The following is a 22,861-nucleotide window of genomic DNA, read 5'->3' as shown; positions in this document are numbered from 1 at the left end:
AGAGGGGAACTGGTGGATGTGGTGTTTTTAGGTTTCCAGAAGGCATTTGACAAGGTGCCTCATAAAAGGTTGCTACAGAGGGTTAGGGTGCATGGAGTTGGGCATAAGGTGTTAGCGTGGATAGAGGATTGGCTGTCTAATAGGAAGCAGACAGTTGGTATCAATGGGTGCTATTCTGATTGGCAGGTGGTGACTAGTGGAGTGCCACAGGGATCGGTGCTGGGGCCTCAGCTACTTACCATTTATATAGGCGATCTGGAGGAGGGAGCTGAGTGTAGAGTGACGAAATTTGCTGATGACACGAAGATGAGTTGAAAAGCAAATTGCGTGGAGGGTGTGGAAAGTCTGCAGAGGGATCTGGATAGGCTAAGAGAGTGGGCGAGGACCTGGCAGATGGAGTATAATGTTGGCAAGTATGAGGTTATCCACTTTGGTAGAAATAATAGTAGGAGGGATTATTATTTAAAAGGCGAAAAGCTGCAGCATGCTACGGTGCAGAGGGACCTGGGGGTCCTTGTGCACGAGTCACAAAAACCCAGTCTGCAGGTGATCAAGAAGGTGAATGGAATGCTGGCCTTTATAGCGAAGGGGATAGAATATAAAAGCAGGGAGATCTTGCTGCAACTGTACAGGGCACTGGTGAGGCCGCAGCTGGAGTACTGTGTGCAGTTTTGGTCACCGCACTTGAGGAAGAATATATTGGCCAGGGAGGGAGTGCAGAGGTTCACTAGGCTGATACCGGAGATGAGGGGGTTGGACTCTGAAGAGAGACTAAATAGACTGAGTCTGTACTCGTTGGAGTTTAGAAGGATGAGGGGGGATCTTATAGAGATGTATAAGATAATGAAGGGGGTGGATAGGGTAGAGGTAGAGAGATTCTTCCCGCTTAGAAAGGGTAGCAGGACTAGAGGACACAGCCTCAAGATAAGTGGGGGGCAGTTTAGGTCGGAGTTGAGGAGGGACTTCTTCACTCAAAGGGTGGTGAATCTCTGGAATTCTCTGCCCGTTGAAGTGGTGGGGGCTACCTCGCTAAATATATTTAAGTCACAGGTAGATAGGTTTTTGATAGACAAGGAAATTAAGGGTTATGGGGAGAAAGTGGGAAAGTGGAACTGATCCACTTCAGATCAGCCATGATCTTATTGAATGGCGGGGCAGGCTCGAAGGGCTAGATGGCCTACTCCTGCTCCTATTTCTTATGTTCTTATGTTCTAAGCCTTTGGTCTATCATTCGCCATTTTTGCAGCTGTTGATCTGCCCCATCTACATTGTCAATAGACTTATCCTGAGTAAAACATTTATTCTCTTCCGTGCTGATTGTTCTTCCTGTTGGGGCCCAAATATTTTCTTCCTCAAATTTAAGATATACAGATTTGAGCATATGCCGGACACATCAGATTGAGGCACTCGTCATCAAATCTGACAGAGTGAGCTTTTGGATTAGTGCTAGCATTGTTGTGGGGAATGGAGTTCAAATCCCACTCCTGACAATCTTGGTAAGGGAGACCGGAGTTCCAACTCAAAATCCAAACTGTCAACCAATGGGATACCTGCATCTGATTGGTTCCCAAAACCTCTCAATGGATGTGTCATGGAAACCTATAAGACTCTCCTACCATGTAGTTCTGACTATCCTTCATTCTGATCTCCATAAAATAATGTGAGGATACAGAATTGGATCTGCTCGTCCATATCCACCAATGCCATGCCTGTCTGCTTCAGCCACACAATATCCCAGAATCATCCGGGTGAGCAAATAGAATATCCAGCTTCTTTTCTCAATCGTCCTCTTAAACCCATTTGCCCTAACGCACCTCCCTGCTGCCCCCATCATTCAAATTCAGAACTGCCATTATCATCAACCTCTTCAAAACAAAACCATCCTCAACAAACCCCACCTCCCCTTTCCTGCAAATACCATTTCATCTCCAAAGTCCTCAAACAAGTTGTCATCTCAAATCCATGCCCATCATTCTCATGGGGGAATCTTAACAGTCAGTTTTTCATGAAATGGCTCTAACCAGAAATATAAGCAAAATGTTATGTGAGGTGACCACTGTACATTTTCTTCATGTTTAATCTGCCACCTTCAGACCATTCATACATCATCCTTCTCTGAAAGTGTTTTCTCTGTTGTTCAGCTCAGGAGAATGGCCCTCACGTGGCTTTACTCCTACCTTGATGTTCATCAATAATATCTTCACTTTCGTTCCCTACACCATTGCCTCTGAAGGCCCACATGAGTCTATTCCTGGTTGCATAGCCTTTTCCTGATTTACATGTTGCCCATTGGCTATTACTGAAGAAGCGCACATTGAGGATACCTCACCATCACCTATCCTGATTTCTCCACTCTATATGTAGTAACAGCTGATTGTTTCTTCATTCTAGATGTGCCAGTGGCTGATTATTTTTCATTCTATTTGTGCTATCAGGCTTGTTGTCCACTACCCGCTCTTAGAGAGTTCGTAATTTCCCCAAGTTAAAGACCTCAAAGAAGGCGGAAGCCACAGTACAAAACTCTGTCCAATACCACTGATTCCAAGATTAGTCAGCAATCTGACAGGAAGGCAACATCTTACAGTAGTGGGAAGATGCAAATGAATTTTTTATTAGATTTGAGAAAGGGGAGAGTCACAACCACAGTTTTAAATTTAAGTAAGGAAATGTTTTAAGGGTTGGGAAATAAATTAACCACGGTGAAACCAGGCAAAATGTTAATGGTTAATTGTACAACAGGGGTAAGTATTCAAATAAGTACTTGTATGTTAACAAACTGGTATATACCCCTAAAAGGTAAAAGATCCTTCATGTGTTTCCTAAACTGTGGTGTTCAGAACTGGACACAATACTCCACTGAGGCAAAACCAGTGTTCAATACAAGTTTGTATAACTTCCTTGCGTTTATATTTTCTGTCTCATTTAAAAATTCATAGGAAAGCTGTACATTTTACTAATGTAATGCTTGATTTTCAATTTGGGCACATATACACCCAGGTTCCTTTGCTCTTGCATCCCCTTTAGAATTGCACTCTTAATTTTATTTTGCCTCTCTGCATTATTCCAATCAAAATGAGTAACTTCACATTTCGCTGCATTAAATTTTGTCTGTCACTTGTCTGCCCATTCTACCCACTTATGTCCTTTTGAACTTCTACACTATCCTCCTCACTATTCACAATTCTTCCATGTTTTGTATCATCTGCAAATTTTGAAATTATGCCCTTACACCAAAGTTTAGGTCATTGATATGCATTAGGAAAAGCAAACATCCCAACATCAATTCCCAGGAAACTTCACTACAAACCTTCCTCTAGTCTAGAAAACATCCATTAATCACTATTCTGTTTTTTGTAACTCTGCTGTAATTTGACATAATTGGATTAAATGGTTTTTTGATTTGATTTATTATCACATGTATTGGTATAAAGTGAAAATTACTGTTTCTTGCTCGCTATACCAGCAAAGCATTTTGTTCATAGAGTACATAGGGGAGAAGAAGAGGATGCAGAATGTAAAATGGCAGAACATGTTTGAGAATTTAAGTCTGCTCCTTTGTTTTGCTGCCGTCTCCTGCCTTCTGGTCACTGCCTCAGGTTGAACCAGAGTCCTGGCATTATTATGAAAGCTATCTCACCCAACATTTGTTTTATACTGTTGCATACCTCAAGTGTTCAATGCAATTGATACACAGTTCATTTTTCCTCCTGTGATTTACTTCTAACATTGAAATCGCTCAACATAATGCATAAATCAATAATCCACAGGCAATTAAATCTCCTAATTGTAGTACTTGAATTCAAATTTTCAGTAACATCACCACAACTCTTGATTATTAAAATGCCATAATAAACAAATGTCAAAACAATTGAAGGAAAAGTAATTTTATCACAGTGCTTTAATGTTAGTTAAAACTGGAAGATCAAAACTCAAATTATTTCTTACTATCTGAACAAATTCAAATCATACGCTCTTTTAAATGCCACTGAAGAAATATATTTGTGAATCATAGCACTCTATTTTCTGCAATATATACCTCTGTTATTTTTTACACACTCCATCCACCCATCATTGCGCTACGTTAAATAACACATGCAAGAGCATAGGGCATTCCTTTCTTTGTGTTTCTTAGTTTTGTCATCTTTGACAATTTCCTTAATGGCAAGCAGTGCTGCAAATTTGGTGACTGAGAAGTGTACCATCCAAATAGGATCAGCTGATTTTGATCTTCTGTAGATGCAAGTATTTAATGGTGGAACTGCAATTATTCAAAAATAAGACTAACAAAATAGATTTGCAATACGGTTCACTGTTGTTATTGTCAGTTTTCTAAATCCAAACAAATTAAAAACAAACCATGCATGCCTTTTAAAACCCAATTCAGGGATCTGTTCAACATTTGCATTTGAAACTGTCTACATGAGGAGAGCAATGCCAAAGAAGGCACGGCAACTCAAACCAGAAGTAACCACTAACCTGATACAACTTGTAATGTGCAAAATGAAACAGCATAATTGGTACTCTCATTTGAAAGGAGGAGCTATTGAGTTTGCAGTGTGTGAGTAAGCTTTCTCAGATATAAATAGCAACATGTATTGTTTTTGAATACACTTCTTCATCAGACACCCCACTATTTAAGAGGACAAATTATTGGGAAGCTACAATGAACTAAGATTTTGGAGATAAGATATATTGGTATGTTTGAATTTCAATTTGAATTAAGATAAGCATGAGATCAAATGTTATTGTCATTTTGCTTGCAATGTACTTTATATACCATTTAATAATGGCATGTCAAGCACTGACATTCTTACATGCGTACTGTACTTCATCACGGACAAACTATTGTAGTGTTGTAATGCTGTGGTATGAAAAATTAAATGAGGTTAAGATTAATATTACGTTTCTTAACATTTAGAAAGTAATATTTTGTTGCTGATAGTCCACATTCTGCCAATAAGTTTACCCTTTAAATTGATAATGGCACTGTCACTTTCAAATTATTATATTAGCTCATATCTTCATTTCTACCATTCTTCAGAAAAAAATTCTGTCAATACTTTACAGATCTGAACTACAAACATGGCTCTAAGAGAGAGTGGTACACTTCTGTTGCTATTGTCTGTTTCCTTAGTCAATGGACTTGGATATTATAGATATAATAATGCACATCATTCAGCTGGTAAGTGTTCATGCTGTGATCCTTATGAGTTTCAATTAATGTGTTAATCTAAATCTTCAGAAGAGACGTGGCAGTTCTTATATGTACTTCAGACATTTGTTGCTGGTCTCATCTTAACCTGAACTAAATTTCAGACGACCCATTTTAATACTGATAATATAATTAATTTTAATATTCCACCGCACCCCCCCCCCCCAACTTTGCTTTTTCAATATTCTCCACGTAAAGTTCCCACATTTTGCATCACTCTCTTAAAGTGGGCAATCCATTCTCACCTCTATCATTTCACTTTTCCAGACAGTAAGGAATGCAAAGGAGGGCACAGGTTGATGTACTCTTCAATTTTCTGTCCCTCCCAAAGGAGAATCCTTTACAAACTCCCCAGACAAACCACGGTGAGACTAGGACACTCCTGTTCAAACTTGCAGTCAAGTATTAGCTGGCACAACATGTTGGTGCACTGCTTCATGAACCCATACCTAGCGCTACCTAATCGCAATCTTCTCTGTGAGTTCAGGCAAAACATTTCGAACAACATATTTGGTCACCACAATTAATACAGTAAATCATGGGAGCATTTAAGATTATGGACCAAGATCCGGGAGTGAAATCAGTTTTCTTCTGTTGAATCAGATTAATGCATCATAAACAAATGTGCAATCCTCAAGAAAGTCACAGAACATTAATTATCACATAGGCATTGTCGTCATCATGACTTTTTTAAAACCTAGAGAATGTGGATTATATCCAAGTGAACTAGTGAATATTTCCTCAAAAATGAGTCAATCTTAGTAAATGCACTGTTTTATTGTGGGTATTTTAAGATAACATAATAACAAACCTCCTAGATTATGCTAGATCATAAAATGGAAATTTCAATAAAATTTAAAATAAGTTAGTATGCAAACAAAGCATTATTGTGAACTTAAATTCCAGTGAAAGTAGTTTTCAAAGCTTGCAACAGTGATTACTGTACTGTTGGAATCAGAAAGGGGGAGAAGGATGTACGCTTGTGGGAAACAGCTCACTAGTTAGTAGTAGAAATGGGAAATTAAATAGATATTCTGGAGTTTCTGGATATTTTGGAATTGAGAGCACTGATGAAGGGAGCTTACATTTGAGAAGGTTAAACTGTGGGCTCACTGGCCTACATTCATCCCCAGACCACAAGTTTCTTCTTCTCTAGGCAATATTCTCAATTACTTGAAAGTTGGCAAACCATGACGCATACTGTGATTTTACTATGGGGCAAAATGAGGAGACAGGCTCCAAGTCCACCTCAGCCATCGGAACAGAGATAAAACCCCATACTGTTGGCTTTATTCTGAATCACATGCCAGCCATCGAGTTAACTGAGCTAACTGACCTTCCTAATCCACAATATCTCAATTTTAAAATTCTTGTCCTTGTTTTCAAATATCTCCATGGCATCACCTCATCGTATCTCTATAATCAACCCTACGACCCTCTAAGATCTCGGTACTCACTAAAGTCCAGCCTCTTGTACTTCCCCAATTTTCATTACTCAATCAATGGTGGCCATGCCTTTAGTTGCCTTGGCTTTGAGTTTTGGAATTTTACTTTTTTTTTATAACTTATCTCTTTCACCCATGCTTTTGATCTCCTTTCCTAATATCTCTTAGTGTGGTTGGGTGTCAAATTTTGTTTGCTAATTCTCCTGGGAAGCACTTTACTTTTACTCTGTTAAAGGAGCAATATAAATACAAGTCACTGTTGTTCAACAAGGTCACTGGAAGAGTGGCTTTATTGCTTAAATGGCTGAGTTTTAACAAAATAAGCATGGCAAAAAAGGTTTAAAAATTGACTGTTCAATGGTAACAGAATGTGAAAACAACCCTAAACGTATTTGCAACAGAGTTGTTACAGCTAAATTTATTCAAGGAACACAAATGAATGCAACAAGATTTTAAATAGCTCTCCTCAAACACTTAAAAGATTATTTGGCAACCCTTCACTTATGCAGACTTGTTGCCTTAAATGTTACAAAGATTGAAAAGTTTAAAAATTGAAAGCCATAGGTACCAATGTCATATTCCAGTGTGAGTTGCATATTGTTTACAATTCAACATTCACTTAGAGGATTATTTACATTCGAAATGTTCCCCTGAGCTTCAAATAGGGAGATAAGTCTTAGTGAGCATCCTGAAAGGGATGGAGATGAAGAGGTCGAGAGAGGTTCAAGGGAACAATTACAGAGCTCAAAGCCCCAGGCAGCCAAGGGTATGACCATCTTGATAATATGATGAAAATTGGGGATGCAAAAGAGATCAGACTTTAATGAGTTATTACATTTTTATACTTAACATGCATTTATCTACCTGTTTAAAAGAAAAGCAGCCAGGTCACCAACTATATGTCATATGTCCAATGAACCAAATATTATATCCGCACTAAATAAATAAATTCTGCAATGAGGTTAAGTTATACATGATGGAAAAAAGCTGTTATTTATCAAGAACAGCTTTTCTTGGGGAAATTTGTTCCCCAAATTTCCAGAGAGTTATCAAATGTAAAAACCCATGTGAAATACTGGAATTGAGGATAATATCAAACGTATGCCATATTCCTTCCTTAAGTCGCTCTTCATGCATAAAAATTAAATGTTGATGCCTTCGAACCATCATTTATTCAAATTAAATACAACATTTTAAGAAAATTGGATCATCAAATTTTGGATGCAAACTATTTCTAATCTCACAAAGATGCAGATCAAGATACAGGTAAACATGGTAGGCCTCATCAAAGAGAATTATTTAAAAAATGCATAGAACACCAAAAATATGACTGTGTGTCCAAACTATCTTTCCAGACTAGCCTAAATTCAGGAAATTCACACTTGATCGTTGGAGGCAGTGTTGGGTTAATGAATAAAGGCAAAATATTGCAACAAGAATGAAAATCTCAAGCAGCTCTGACAGCATTTGTGGAGTAAGAGCCAGCGTTCTGAGCTTGGATGACCCTTCGTCAGAGGGTTCTACTCTCTATTCTGGCTCTATTCTCTCTCCACAGATGCTGTCATGGCTGCTGAGACATTCTAGCATTTTCAGTTTTTGTTTAGGTTAATGAAGAATAGACGGTTTCAGCGAAGGGTATGCAGAATTAGGGCAAAATATCAAGAGAGACCCTTTACCTCAATTTTTTTTCTTTTTTTGTACCAAAAATCATTACTACTTGTGGCACTCTTTCAGCAGTTTTCATGAAATTCCAGGCCTATGAGAATCTAATGCACAGTGTACAACTCAAAACAAAATGCCGTGAGGACAAACAATTTTCACGAGCATCAATGTTTCTAAAGCTTTGAGCTCAATTCTCCCAAAAAATTTCAAAGTGTGGTCTCTGGCAGGAAACTTGGTACAATTCCCGCTGGGTGGGTCGCTGGGATCCCCAACACAATCCACCCATACTTAGACCTTTTTTGTGCGAGTCTAAAAGACACTGACAAGACTGGCTCCTCAGAGATCTCTCTAAGTAAAGTGACAATCACAGCTCCCCTCCCCCCACCATGGACATCACAACCCCCCCACCCTGCCCCCTCCACAGGCATGGGTGGCACCCCCAACCCTTGACCACAGAGGGACAACCACCCTCTCCACAACTAAATGTTCGGGTTCCTCCCCACATACGCACCACAAAGGGTGACTCGATCTATCCTCACCAGTATTACAGCATAAGACCCCACCCCACCCCCACTGCCCCCAGGGTTGGGGGGGTGGGGGTGAATAACTTCCTGCTATAGGGTCACAGAAGTCCACCCCCCTCCCCAAGGTCCAACCCTTGACAATGTCAATGTGGCTCTGCCTCCTGACATCTCCAAGTTGGCAGTACCAAACTGGTACACTGCTGATGTGCTGGTAGAGCCAGGGCATTTCTCCTAAGAATGCAAAAAACATTTACAAGGATGTTATTGGGATTCAATTATAAGGAGAGGTCAGATAGGCTCAGATTTTTTCCCCTGGAGCGTAGAAAGGTGAGGGGTGACAAGGGGTTACAATGTTTTATAAAATCATAGACAAGGTGAATAGCCAAGGTCTTTACCCCAGGGTAAGGGAGTCTAAAACTAGAGGGCATAGTTTTAAGGCGAGAGGGGCAAGATTGAAAAGAGACCTGAGAAGCAACTTTTTGATGTGGAGATGCTGGCGTTGGCAACACAGAGGGTAGTGTGTATATGAAATGAGATGCCAGAGGCAGTGGTAGCAGGGGTAGAATTACAACATTTAAAAGACATTTGGACAGGTACATGGACAGGGAAAAAGGCTTAGAGGTATATGGGCCAAACATAACATAAGAACATAAGAAATAGGAGCAGGAGTAGGCCATCTAGCCCTTCAAGCCTGCCCCGCCATTCAATAAGATCATGGCTGATCTGTCGTGTCTCAGTTCCACATTCCCGCCCTCTCCCCATAACCCTTAATCCCCTCGCTCATCAAAAACCCATCAACCCGCGTCTTAAAAATATTTAGCGAGGCAGCCTCCACCACCTCAACGGGCAGAGAATTCCAGCGATTCACCACCCTTTGAGTGAAGAAGTTCCTCCTCAACTCCGTTCTAAACCCCCCCCCTTTACCTTGGGGTTGAGATCAGTTTAGGAAACCTGGTCAGCATGGATGAGTTGGTCCAATTGGCCTGCTTCTGTGCTGTACATCTCTATGACTTTATGTCCCTGATCACCGGGAGGTGACAATGGCCTCCAAGCACCACCCCCCACAACCCCTCTCCCCGTTGATCATCATGCCTATCCAGAGAATTCAACAGTGCCTTGAGAAGGTCCTCACTGAGAAACCCTTTGTCTTTAATATTCGAGTGGTGTTAGCTGCTTGTATTGGTTAGAAGCAGCCTTCAGTAAGGGCATGTTGTCAGACACAAATTTGAAGAAAAAAATCTCCTAAAAAAAATGAATTCGGACCAAACCCCTGCACTTTCTGAAAAGCATTTCAGAATTGAGCTCAGACTAAACAGCTGCACTTTTGATGAAGCATTTCAGAGTTAATGGGCAGAGAAGGGCTGTATAAATCAACAAGATAATCCCTTCTTTGAAACAGTTGGGAGCTGCCACTCAACGGGGATAGTAAAAGCTGATGGACTGTCAAGAGCTAAATAATAAACGCTCTTAATCTCTCTTTTGAAAGGGCCAGGAACTGCTACTTAAGGGGACAGTAGAAGTTAATGGGAAATGAAATGGAATGTGAACAGAGCACTTCAAAGCTTTTTAAAGCTACAGAGCAATGACCACCCCCTGTAACCTTACAGATGTTTGAAACTGACATGCTGAGAGATAGTTAAAATCTTTTAAAAACTGCAGAGGGAAGATTGGCCACATGGCCACCATCCCAGGGGAGATGCCTGACCTAAACCCCTCTAGTCCAACCAGAACTCTCTCAACACCCCTTAAAGGACCCGCTCTGCACCCTGGCAGTGGATGCTTTGTTCATGGCCACCCTGGAGCTGAGTGGTACTCATATCCTTGCTCCCCCTCAGGAGCTCATGGCACCTGGTCCTCGCACTTAGGGATTAGTAATGATTGGCACTCGCTGACTTGCTGTTGGGGGAGGGCGTTGGAACATGCATACCAGGAGGTCACTGCATTTAACTTTGATCTCGCTCATGAGACTAAAATCAATGCAAATGAGTTTGGATCAAGCTTTTGTCCTGTGTGAGATCCTGATCATGCTGGGTGTAACAGGCTGGAAGCATCAGAAATTGTTTAACGCCCGGCACCAATCCCGTTTCAGGCCTCTCACCAAATTCACCAGTCCAGCAGGATTTGAGCTTGGGGCTAATGATGCCAGAGAATCACCCCCTTTCTGTTAGTTAATTCCCAGTTAAAATTGCATTTCTGCACTTAAAACTGTTTTTAAATTAATTATTTAACACAAAATAAACAGAATACCAGCTGAGAGGTCATGTACTGTGTTGTTTTCAACAGCACGTTGTTATCTTTGAGTTATCAGGGAAGACTAATTGAAGAACATAAAGAGTAATGGATGTTCCCTTATGAATCCTCCAGTTATACAACTTTGGTCCCACGTAATATTTGTTGCATAGGGCAACGCTGTCATTCAACAAAGCTTTGCAGAGGTCACCTATAGGAGTAAGCAATTTCACCTGCATCCTTGTACAGCAAGTTCTCAATGCTTCCTACGTCATCAAAGTAAAAGTACAGAACAGACATTGAATACTTAAAAGGGAGAAATTGCATGAAAAAAATCTCATACTTTGAACAGCTAGATTTTCCAAATATTATAAGTTACAATTGTGGTCTACGTAAATAAAAGACTTGATTTTAGTATGTCATACCTCAAAAGTGTTTCATTCAAAGTTAATACCATTCTGTACAGCATGGACTCAACAACTTCCAGCTAATTAGACAGGGAATCTACCAACAAACAAGTATTAAGCAGTTATGAAAACTGCCACGGAAGAATTAGCACAAGGAACAAGCAAAATCACAAAAAAAATCCCTTGACTGTGACTTTGCACAAAATATTCGGTTATAGTTTATTTGCAATAAAGAACCAAAAAATAATTGTGCTGGAAACTGTGACACTCATTTTTAAGGATCTTTCTCATTTAAATGTGTTCTCTGTTCTAAGCAATGGTTCTAATTATTGTTGCTGGCATCACCTAATTATTACTTCTTCAATTACCTTTTCCTGAACCTTAATTCCTGCCTTGATGTTTAGTTTTTTGTCGGAGTCTGCCAAATGTTTTTTTTTCCAAAAGCCTCTGCCAATTAAGTTGATATGCACAAATAAAGAAAAATAAATTAATTAAAATGTAGTGCCAAGTACTTAAAACCTACTTCAATACAATTTTTGATTTAGATGGCAAACATTTGTTGTGATTATAAAAATGTAATGTTGTCCTTACCGTCTTTGAACTTAACTTTAGTATGGCTGCTTAATTGTAATTAAAAGAAATCCTATGGGTTTCAAACAGCTGGTAAAAATAGCACAAAATAATTCAATTCAGGAGCAGAAAACAATAAAATTTTGTGCCTGAAAGATGTAGCTACTTGAACTAATACTAGAAACATTTTTTTAAATTCCATTATGCCTATTAACTAATATAAGGCACAAATCAAACAGTAATAGAAATTAAATAATTTTCAAAAAACCAGGGGCAAGTCATTCTTCTGCTATTATTTAAAGCATTACAATATAGTGCTGGTAAGGCTTAGTAGGTAGCAATCTTGTCTGAGTCAAAAGGCTGTGGGTTACAACTCACAGTCAAAGCAGACAGTCCAGTGCAATACTAAACGAAAGTGGTATTGTCAGTGGTTGAGATGTTTTCCATTCTATGCTAACTTCAACCCAAAGTATGGCTTTTATTAAGATAAAAATAAAGAAAAGTCTTAGAACATGTTTGCACCATTGCATAATTACCACTAAAAGGATTCTAACAAATACTTATTTAGGACAAGTGCCAAAATATTTGAAAATTGAATGTTCAAGCACATCCTTGTTTTACAGAAATAAGACAGCTTCTTTCTCGCAGTTACAGCTTCCTGCCTTTTGCAAATAAGTACATATTTCTTTAAAAAACAGTCAGGTTAAAACTCTTACGTACAGATAAACTAAGAGTCAATTTCTAAATTTTGGTCCATTTTGGCTATTTTCCCATTTTAAAAACTGTGCCCAAAGGTCTGTTCTCAAAGTTGCCTGTTTTGAGGATAGCCATCAAAAACACGAGTGGGTGTCTCGAATTTTGCTTACTTTTTATTCATATACAGCTTGATTAAGAGTGAACACAACATGTTTTTAATAAGAAAGGAAGGGCTATGATTAATCATTCAATGCACTATAGGTTTTTCTTAAACGAGGATGTGGTAAGAACAAAATCTCCCACCAGAGAAGTTGTGGAAACCAACTTCAAAAGGAAAGATTTTTAAAAATATATTCTTTCATGAGATGTGGGCCTCACTGACAAGGCCAGTATTTCTTGCCCTTGAGCTGAGTTGGCTTGCCACACCATTTCAGAGGGCAGTTAAGAATAAACCATATTGTTGTGGGTCTGCAGTCACATTTGGTCCAGACCGGGTAAGGATTTCCATCCTTAAAGCACAGTTGTAAATCAGATGGTTTTGTTTTAACCACAAATAATGATAGTTTCACCTAAGTTCCATGGCTGCCAGAGTGGGGTTTGAACCTGTGTCTCTAAAGCATTAGGTTGGGCCTCTGGATCACTTGTCTAGTTATATTACCACTGCATCATTAACAATCCATCGAATTAAGAATACTGGGTGACAAACATGACAAATTTATAAAAGCAAGTTATTAGCCTTTTTTTCAAATTCAGCATTGCCTTTGCTTTTTCCCCATTTTATGCTTCAACAAAAATCAGAAATAACCGTTAACAAAAATTCTACTTTGCTTCTAATCGTGTACAAAACATGAATTTTTAAAGTGATATTTATTATTTGTGTACAACTGAGAAACCTTTGCCATTATATCCACAGCTTACTCTATTCCTTCTTTAGAACCTGACTGAATATAGCCTTCTGCTTAAATTATTGCAGCAGATCCCCAATCACCACTCCCCTCCAAAAAAAATTGATTGTGGCAACCAGCGTTCTCAGATTTTATTTTTGTGCTTGCAACATGAATCCAAAATAACAAATGAGATTTGGAAGTTCCACACTGTTTTGTTGATTTTTCCCAAACAGGTTATCAAAACAGAGACCGAAGTGCAGAAAGTTCAGAAGAAAATCAAGTGTCTAGTACTAGAGGTAAGAAATGGATAGTTCTACAAACAGAATTAACATTAATGTTCAATATGAGAGAGCAATTAGCTAATAAATCTGGTGTATGCACACACTTCTCTCCAAGTCGCACGTGCTTCCTGTGTTTGTCATACTTTCATTTCTATTATGCCTGTTATAATTAAGCTTACGTATTCATTTTACTTACAGCTTAATGAGTTCTTCAAATGTGAGTTTTAAACTGAGAGATTCCTAGTTATGTCTATGCCATCATAAACCACCACAGATCTCAAAATCTCACCGTCCCTTATTGCCCTTTGCCAATATCAATTTTCTACCACTAACTTTCCTTACGACACCTGAATCTTTCCACCAAAACTTCAACTCCCGCTACTGCCACTTCCTCCTCTCTCCTTTTGCAAGCTGAATTTTGAAAAACAAATCATTGCCCTTCCTGCAACATCTACCTAGCCAGTGCCCATTCTACAAGTGTTCAATGTACTTGAAGAATCTAAAACAGATTCCCAAAATTAGTCAGGAATGTAACTTTTGTGCAGAAAGGTGTTATCCTGGAGTTATCTTAAGTAATACAGGTTTAACATCGTTCAACAACATTTTTTAATTAGCTCTTTTGCACTACAGCCTGGCTTACTCTGACACCACTGTTAACCTGATTCATCCTTACTGCAACTAGACCCAGACCACCTCCTGCTAAAAAAACCTCGAGTTCCAATCCACAAATGTTAAAATCATGGAATCTCTACAGTGCAGAAAGAGACCATTTGACCCATCGAGTCTACACCAACCACAATCTCACCCAGGCCCCATATGCGTAACCCCACACATTTGCCATGCTAATCCCCCTGATACTATGGTCAATTTAGCATGACCAATCCACCTTATCTTTGGACTGTGGGAGGAAACCAGAGCACACGGAAGAAACTCATGTTGACACGGGGAGAATGTGCAAACTTCACACAGACAGCAATCCGAGGCCAGAATTGAACCCAGACCCCTGGCACTGTGAGGCAGCAATGCTAACCACTGTGCCAACGTGCCACCCTTCCAATCATTTCAATTTTTGATTGCAAGGAAAAGTGAAGTTCAATCATATCACAGAAACAATGAAAGAGGGAAAGTAAAGAAATGATCAAATAAAAGTTTTGTTTAAATGTGTAAAAAAAATTCCCCTCCATAACCATTGCCTTTTTACCAACAGCAGCCTGCGACCCTTCCTGGTACTCCCTAAGAACCAATTCCAGGCATTCAGCCAGTCTAGCCCACCCTACTATTTCAGTTGGATATGGCTAATCGATATCCCAACTCCATTTAATCATCTTGGTTCTGTATTCCTTAATACCTTTACCTGGGGAAAAAAAATCATCACCTCAAGTTGGACGTTTTCCAGTGGCATAAATTAATTGACCTTTCCTCAGGAGTGGGGGTCAGTTGGGCATCAGCAGAATTCCAGGATTCCACCCTTCTTTGTTTGAAACAGTATTTCCCAAACAGCCTCGCTCCAATTTCCCGGCAAAGGGAATAGCTTCTCTCCATCCATCCCAGTCTTTATCTTAAAACAGCTCAATCAGATCATCCCTTAATTACCTGTATTCCAGAAATGCAAGCTTCAACCATGCAACTTTAATCTCGTCCCTTGCAACAACCAGCAAGTTCCCGCTCCAAAGCTTTCACATTCTAGAACTCTCCGCACCGTACTTGGTGCTGCCTTATCCTGAAAATCATCTCCCACAGCTCTCAGATTCTGAAACCTCATTGCGTATTCCCATAACAACCTCTTTGCATTAGCTTACCCATGCACCCCATAGCTCTGGCTGCCATTCTCCACCACTCTTCTCCCAATATTGTGAACCCATGTTGCTCTCAAAAGCAATCACCGCAAAACATTTATCTCAACCTCAGATCTGAAGCATTCTTCCTACCATTGTTTCCTGAATATTTTTTGAATATCCTTTAAAAAAAGCCTTTGATTATAAAAACAGAACATGCCGGATATATTCAGCAGATCTGGCAGCATCTGTAGAGAGAAAAGGGGCCATTGATTTGCAGTTTCCATCCCAATATATTCACCATCGAAGTACAAGGCCAAAAGTTTCACTAAAATTCCCAAACATTGTAATGAGAACACAACTTTACTTATTCAATCAGCATAAGACAGTGGTCTTGAGAATATTTTGCACATCATAACACCTTTCTGTGGCTTTCTGAAATTCTTTATTGACAGGCTCAAAGCAATAAATCAACAAGTTAAGGGATGTGCAAATCAAAATATAGGAAAGCAACTAGACAACAATCAATGACAATAACTAAGAAATGACCAAATCATAAAAATCTCCAAAAGGAATAAAGCAGGCAAATCCGTTTAGTCATCCAAGATCATCTACCTCTCCTTTTATGGCTTCCAACCTCCTAGTCTTGACACAATCTAATATCCTATTAGTGTCCCATATTTCCAACATACTCTCCAATGTTACCATATTCAGAATATTTCATCCCTCAATACTGCACGGTCTCAGTATTTCCCTGCAACATCTGAATACAAGAGAGATACCTTCCTACTCTATGAAATTCTTTGGATTAATATATGTATCATTTAAATCTGAAGAGAGCCAGCCCCAAAGTCGTGAAGGTATTGATACATCAATGCTTTCTAATTGGGACTGCACCATGTGGGTTACTGCAAATAATATACCTAGATCATTTCCTTGCAGTTTCTAACTAAAACTGTCCCATTAAGTGATGGTGTTTATGTTAGAAGCTTAAGGAGGCCACATCTTGCTTGGATTAAGTCCAAAAGGGAGATAGGGACAAAGGATCTAGGGTTATAAATACACTAATAACTGAAAGTGGTGGAGCAGATTAGGAAGATGATTCAAAAAACACAAGCACATTGGTTGCTTCCTGGAGGGATAATCCTGAAAGGTATGGAAGCTTTGTTAAACCTGCATGTGGACATAGGCTAGGCCATATTTGAGAACTTTGCAAATTTGATCTTTATATTTTGAAAAAGGATATAGTGATATTGGAGAACATGAGGGAGATATTCACAACGATGATACGAAAACCAAGAGATTATACTTAACAGGAAAAGCTGAACAGACTTGGGATTTATTCTCTAGAACGTTTGAGAGGCAGCATGATAAAGCTCTTTAAGATAATCGTCCGAAACGAGAGGTGACAATTAGACAGTCAATCATAAATTCAGCGGGAAAAGGGGGGGGTGGGAGTGGGAGCAGAAAACCCCCTTTCCCCAAAGAGTGGTAAGAACGTGAAATGGGTTACCACAAGTAGTTGAGGCAAATAGTGCAGCATGTTCAAGGGAAAGCAAGGAAAACACACAAGACAGCAAGGAATAGGTGGATAATGCCCAAGGGGTTAGTTAAAGGGGATTGGGAAGAGGCATGGAGCATAAACACTGGTTCGCACCAGTCGATCAAAACATCTTGTTTTTGTGCTTTTCACTCAACAAAACTCAATGCAATAATTTACTCACGAACAAAAACAGAAAATGCTGGAAAACACAGCAGGATGACCCTTTGTTACGCTGATGAAGGTCATCCTGAACAGGAACGTTGGCTCTATTCTCTCTCCAGAGGCTTTCAGAATTGCTGAGATTTCCTAGCACTTAACTGTTTTTTGTTTCAGGTTCCAGCATCTGCAACATTTTGGTTTTAGCAACAATTTACTGTTTCTCTGTAAACAAAATATTTCCAATATAAAACTACAAAGAATAGGTAAGTTAGGAAAACCTGTCGAATGGAGCAGACAAGTGAATGAAAATATTGGCTTTTCTCTTAGTGTAAAAATGTACTCAATTTATGAGCTCCAACAAGTTTGGCAACCACAAATAAAAGCACATATGTTCTCATTATTGGCAAAACAATACAAATACATAATCTGGGTTTACTTCGGTAGCATGTAGAAGCAAACAAACCAATGTGCAATTAATTGTGTTTAATTACATTTCTGCAAAACTCATCCCACATGAATCTTAAAACATGAATTTAACTATACTTCCATGGAACCCTATTCTATCAAGTAGCTTTAACTGAACTTTGCAAATCCAAATTCATATCACTTCTATTATTCATTGACAAGGTGTTGCTGATATCTTATTGTTCACTCGCTGGTATAGCTCATATTTCCAAATTTTTAATTGATGTAAACTCAAACATTTTTCAAAATTATTCTTATTTAGTCTTAAAACTGTATTCTCTTGAAAAATATCAAAGGATATTACTGAAATCAGTTATGCCCTTACAATGAGGAAGCTTTGAAACACTTAACATAAATAATGCCCTCATACTGCAAACTAAATCTCATCTCTTCTCTTTTTAATCTTAACTTTAACAGTTAGATGGTTTCGTGGGCCAGTAGGTCCTCCAGGGCTCCGTGGTCCACCTGGCCCACCAGGATACCCAGGAAAACCAGGAGTGGGGAGTCCAGGGGCACCTGGTCATCCAGGGCAGCCAGGACCGCAAGGGGCACCAGGTATTGGAAAACCTGGAATGCCAGGAGCACCTGGAAAAACAGGCGAAAGAGGATTTCCTGGACCAAAAGGTAGCATGGGACATCAGGGGATGCAAGGACAGAAAGGCCTGCCAGGACCTAGAGGATATCCTGGGCCAAACGGAATGTCACTTCCTGGTAAACCGGGTCCACCAGGTCCAGCTGGTTCTACAGGAGCAACAGGACCACCTGGGGAAAAAGGAGAACAAGGGTATCCTGGTCGCACAGGCCCTAAAGGAGAAAGAGGAGTTGGAATTCCAGGACGTCCAGGTGAAAGAGGTCCTCCAGGTCTACCAGGACCACAGGGAATCCGTGGTGAACCAGGATACGGTAAACCAGGAGTGCACGGCCTTCCTGGTCCGCCAGGAGAGAAAGGCGCAAAGGGCATAGCAGGTCCACCTGGAATTTCTGGTCAACCAGGTCAGAGAGGCAGCCCAGGGTTACCTGGGCCATCTGGAATCGGAAAGCCCGGAGCAGATGGCACACCAGGGTTGCCAGGACCTCCTGGACCCAAGGGCCCACCAGGGACACGAGGTACACCAGGCGAACCTGGCCTTCCTGGTTTTGGAAGGCCAGGGCCACCAGGACTTAAAGGGGACCCCGGTGCCCCAGGTGCAGCAGGGTATCCTGGAGAAAAAGGAGAGAAAGGCGAACCTGGCATGCCAGGAAGCTCAGGACTGATAGGACCATCCGGTCCGCCTGGGCCACCTGGTCCAAGAGGGACAATTGGTGCGCCAGGTGCACCAGGAGCAAAAGGAGAAACAGGTACAAGAGGTAACCCAGGGTACCCAGGGCCAAAGGGTGAAATAGGCCCCGGAGGTGCCCCAGGGAAATCAGGAATTCCAGGAGAGCCTGGCACACCAGGTCCAGAAGGACTAAGGGGTCCACCCGGTCAAAAAGGTTCTATTGGACCTGTTGGGCCAGCTGGTCAGCCAGGTGCTCATGGTCCTCCAGGTCCTCCAGGGCCACCAGGATTCCGAGGTGAAGTTGGATTAAGTGGACCCACTGGTCCGCCAGGACGAAACGGTCCCCCTGGGCGCCCAGGTCCGCCAGGACTTCCTGGAGAAAAAGGAGACCCAGGACCTGCAGGCCCTCCTGGCCCACCGGGTCATTCTTCAGGTCTTCATGAAACAGAGGTTTATGGACTACCAGGCCCAGCAGGAGAACGAGGCCCCCCAGGTCCACCGGGACCCCCTGGCCCACCAGGGCCCCCTGGAGGAAGTATATACCCAGGAAAATACGGAGATCCTAATGGTCATTTCACGCCAGAAATCATGAGATCCTACCCAGCTTTCACAGCCATTCTTTTAGAAGCATTTCCACCTGCAAGGCAGCCCATAGCTTTTAACAAAATAGTAGCCAATCAAAACAATAACTATGATCCATCAACTGGGATATTTACATGTCAAATACCCGGCATCTATCAATTTTCTTACCATATACAAGTCAAAGGAGGAAACGTTTGGGTTGGACTGTTCAAAAATAATGAACCAATAATGTACACGTATGATGATTATACAGAAGGTTATGTTGATCAAGCCTCAGCGAGTGCTATAGTAGAGCTGCGTGAAAATGACCAGGTTTATGTTCAGTTACCTTCGGACGAGTCCAATGGTTTATATTCTTCCGGTTACATGCATTCATCCTTCTCTGGGTTTTTAATTAGTCAAGCTTTTTGATGTACATCAATCACACTGATAAAACTCCATTCCACCTTCCCCCACCCTCTCCCTCAAATCCTCCCCGACCTTAGTCTAGAGCGAGCTACCAACAGCACTATTGCTGAGTGCTGGCAGCTCACACAAAAGGTTTCAATAACGCCCAATGACAAAAGTAGCATGGAGCTCTTGTTGAGACTGTTATACAGATATAGCTTTAGCCCTGCCGACCACCTGTCTGTCCAGTGTGTGCTCCAGTTAAAACATGTTGCCATAGTTCTTATCAAACTGTCACACTACTGTCTCTGGCTTTTTTGGCATTAGGATTTGTACTGTATAACAGTACTGCGTAGGAAGTACATTGTGTAAGAAATATGCATTGGCCACTTACTGCAATTTTCAAATTGATTTTAGGTCAGTCAGCCCCATCTTAACCGAGAGAAAAAGAACTGAAAATTCTTATTATTATGAATGATGTGGGTCAAATTTATTGCTTGAAGAGTTTAGAATTCTATATCAAACATTAGCTCACCACAACTACTTCACAAAATGAATTATTTCAGTCAATTTCAAGGGGAAGCATCCGTTCCCCTTCTGATGAAACCCAAAAGTGCTTACCAAAGAAATATAACATACAGCCTCTTTATGTGACAGTCAGGAAATAAAAGTCTTATATCGAATGTGGTTCACACTGAGTGCTAATTTTATGAAATATACTGTGACAAATAGTTTTTCTCATATTTGGTTATCTTATGTTATGCATTAAAATGTCACAAAATAAATAGGAACTGTAAAAAGCTGGCTGATTTCTGATTTTCACATGAACTTACTCAAAACCAACCTATATGACCACAATTATCTTTCAGAAGTGATGAATTCTAAACCCACATAGCAATGATGCCACAATTAATTCATAAGAAGGCACTTTACTTAATATGATGCTAATGCATTGACTAGAGCAACAGGAATCAATGGTTCAAAATTGAATCGTGAACTACAAAGTCAATGAATAAACCCAAAGTTCTCCTGTCAGAAAACACATTATTTAGAAGATAAGTTGTAATGAAATGCATTTATAGCTATGAAGCTGTTTATTATGTCAAAGTTTGTATTTTATATATAAAAAAACTAATAAAACTGTTTATGATGCTGTTTTAAATGTCATTTACTTCTACTCAACCTGACTTGTTAAAAATAGCGACTAGTATTGAATTGCTGTCAAATGGTAGGATGTGGCCCCATGCCTTCTGAGGAGAAGATGCAAACAGGGCTTGCACTGTCAGTGAGGAAGAGGGGCAGAACTGACTTTTTAATCCTGTTTTCCCTGCAACTCAACTTCTTACTCAGAGAAGTGTCAGCTCACTGCAGAAGCAACTTGGGGAGTTATGGAAACATTACTGGATAAGACAAAAAGATATTTCACAGCCTGTGGGACATCCCAAAGCACTTTATAGCCAATAAGTTAGCTACAGGTACACTCTCTTCGACCCAATGTATCTGAAGCCTGAACAAACCATGTGTGACCCCAGAAAGGTGTCGAGCTGAAGCCAGCAATCTCTGCAAGCTTTGGGTTAAGACATGCTGGTTAGGTACACTGGCCATGCTAAATTCTCCTTGCGGTGCCAGAGAATAGCAATTCAGGGAGTTTCATACTAACTTCATTGCGATGTTAATGTAAGTCCACTTGTGACACTAATAAATATAAATAAATAAATCTTATAAATTTTGTTAACAAATTACCAACATATTAAATAGATTGATTTACATATTTGAAAACGAGTTGCACAAAAAAAGGCAGAAACCTTAATCAAACTTGCAGGTTTACTTAATGCTGATTCAATCATTATGTCAAGTATACGTGACTAATGCCTACTGATGACACGAATAAGTAAACTTTAACTGCACCAATTTTCACTTGACAGACTGAAGTGGGCAGCTGTCCACAGATTTGGATGACTCGACTCAAATATTAAAATGTCTGCATCTTTGGTATATGAAATAGAGTCAAGAGCCTAATCAAATGCTCAACTTGTTGTACATCAGCAGCAGAGCATGGATGCAGCAATGTAGTCCTAAATGTCTAACTTCTAGAATGGAGTAATACACAGGAAAGCCATAAAAGCAGAAGGAAATAACAAAATGCAAAATATACAGAAAACCACAAATATTCTTCTTTCTGCCACAATAGGTAATTTTATGAACTTACAGCTCTGAAAGGAACTCCCTGTGTCAGGAATGGGAACCCAGTCACATTGCAGACTCTCAATTTTAATGAAGGCCAGCATTTGTCAAAGTTCCTGCCGTGTGCTTGTAACATGCAAAAGTTCTTCTCTGACAGCACAAATAATATTACATCTTAATTCCATCTTTAAAAAGAATTATAGAAGAAACATGTTTTTAAATATCCCTTTGTTAACTCCGCATTCAAACTCAACATCATGATTCTGTTCTCGCACTGAAGTGACCAAATAGTTTTTTTTTAAAGCAATGCTTATTTAGCATGTTTTAAAATCTGAAATAGTCATCCATCCGGGACAAAGCAGCCTGTTTGATTGGCACCTCCTCCGCCACCTCAGACATCAATTCCCTCCACTACATACGCACAGTGGCAACTTCAAACGCACTGCAGCAATTCTCAAGGCTCCTCTGACAATAACTTCCGAACCTGTGGTCTCTACCACTTGGTAGAATGAGGGCAAAAGATACAAGGGAACATCATCAACTGCAAGTTCCCTCCAAGCCACACACCATACTGACTTGGAAATTTATTGCCGC

The 22,861-nt window shown here is 40.2% G+C and overlaps 2 protein-coding genes across 3 annotated transcripts in view; one reads left to right on the top strand and one right to left on the bottom strand.

Annotated features, from left to right (window-relative positions):
* The window catches only part of nt5dc1 (5'-nucleotidase domain containing 1), a 531,068-nt gene that overhangs the window by 292,554 nt on the left and 215,653 nt on the right, over positions 1-22,861 (bottom strand). The window lies entirely within an intron of this gene.
* LOC145345045 (uncharacterized) lies at positions 4,595-21,238 on the top strand. 2 transcript variants are annotated; one of them, XM_080192580.1, is made up of 4 exons: positions 4,595-4,695; positions 5,068-5,182; positions 13,866-13,928; positions 18,273-21,238. In XM_080192580.1, the coding sequence occupies exons 2-4, from the start codon at positions 5,083-5,085 to the stop codon at positions 20,105-20,107; spliced, it is 1,998 nt and encodes a 665-aa protein (XP_080048706.1). In that variant the 5' UTR covers positions 4,595-4,695; positions 5,068-5,082; the 3' UTR covers positions 20,108-21,238. The 2 variants fall into 2 exon arrangements, with proteins under 2 accessions (XP_080048706.1, XP_080048707.1); XM_080192581.1 differs by having other exon boundaries at positions 4,610-4,695; positions 5,042-5,182.

Source organism: Carcharhinus amblyrhynchos, chromosome 7, assembly GCF_965287045.1.
Source record: "Carcharhinus amblyrhynchos chromosome 7, sCarAmb.v2.hapA, whole genome shotgun sequence".
NCBI classification, from domain to species: Eukaryota; Metazoa; Chordata; class Chondrichthyes; order Carcharhiniformes; family Carcharhinidae; genus Carcharhinus; species Carcharhinus amblyrhynchos.
This window is presented reverse-complemented; position numbering and strand designations above follow the sequence as displayed.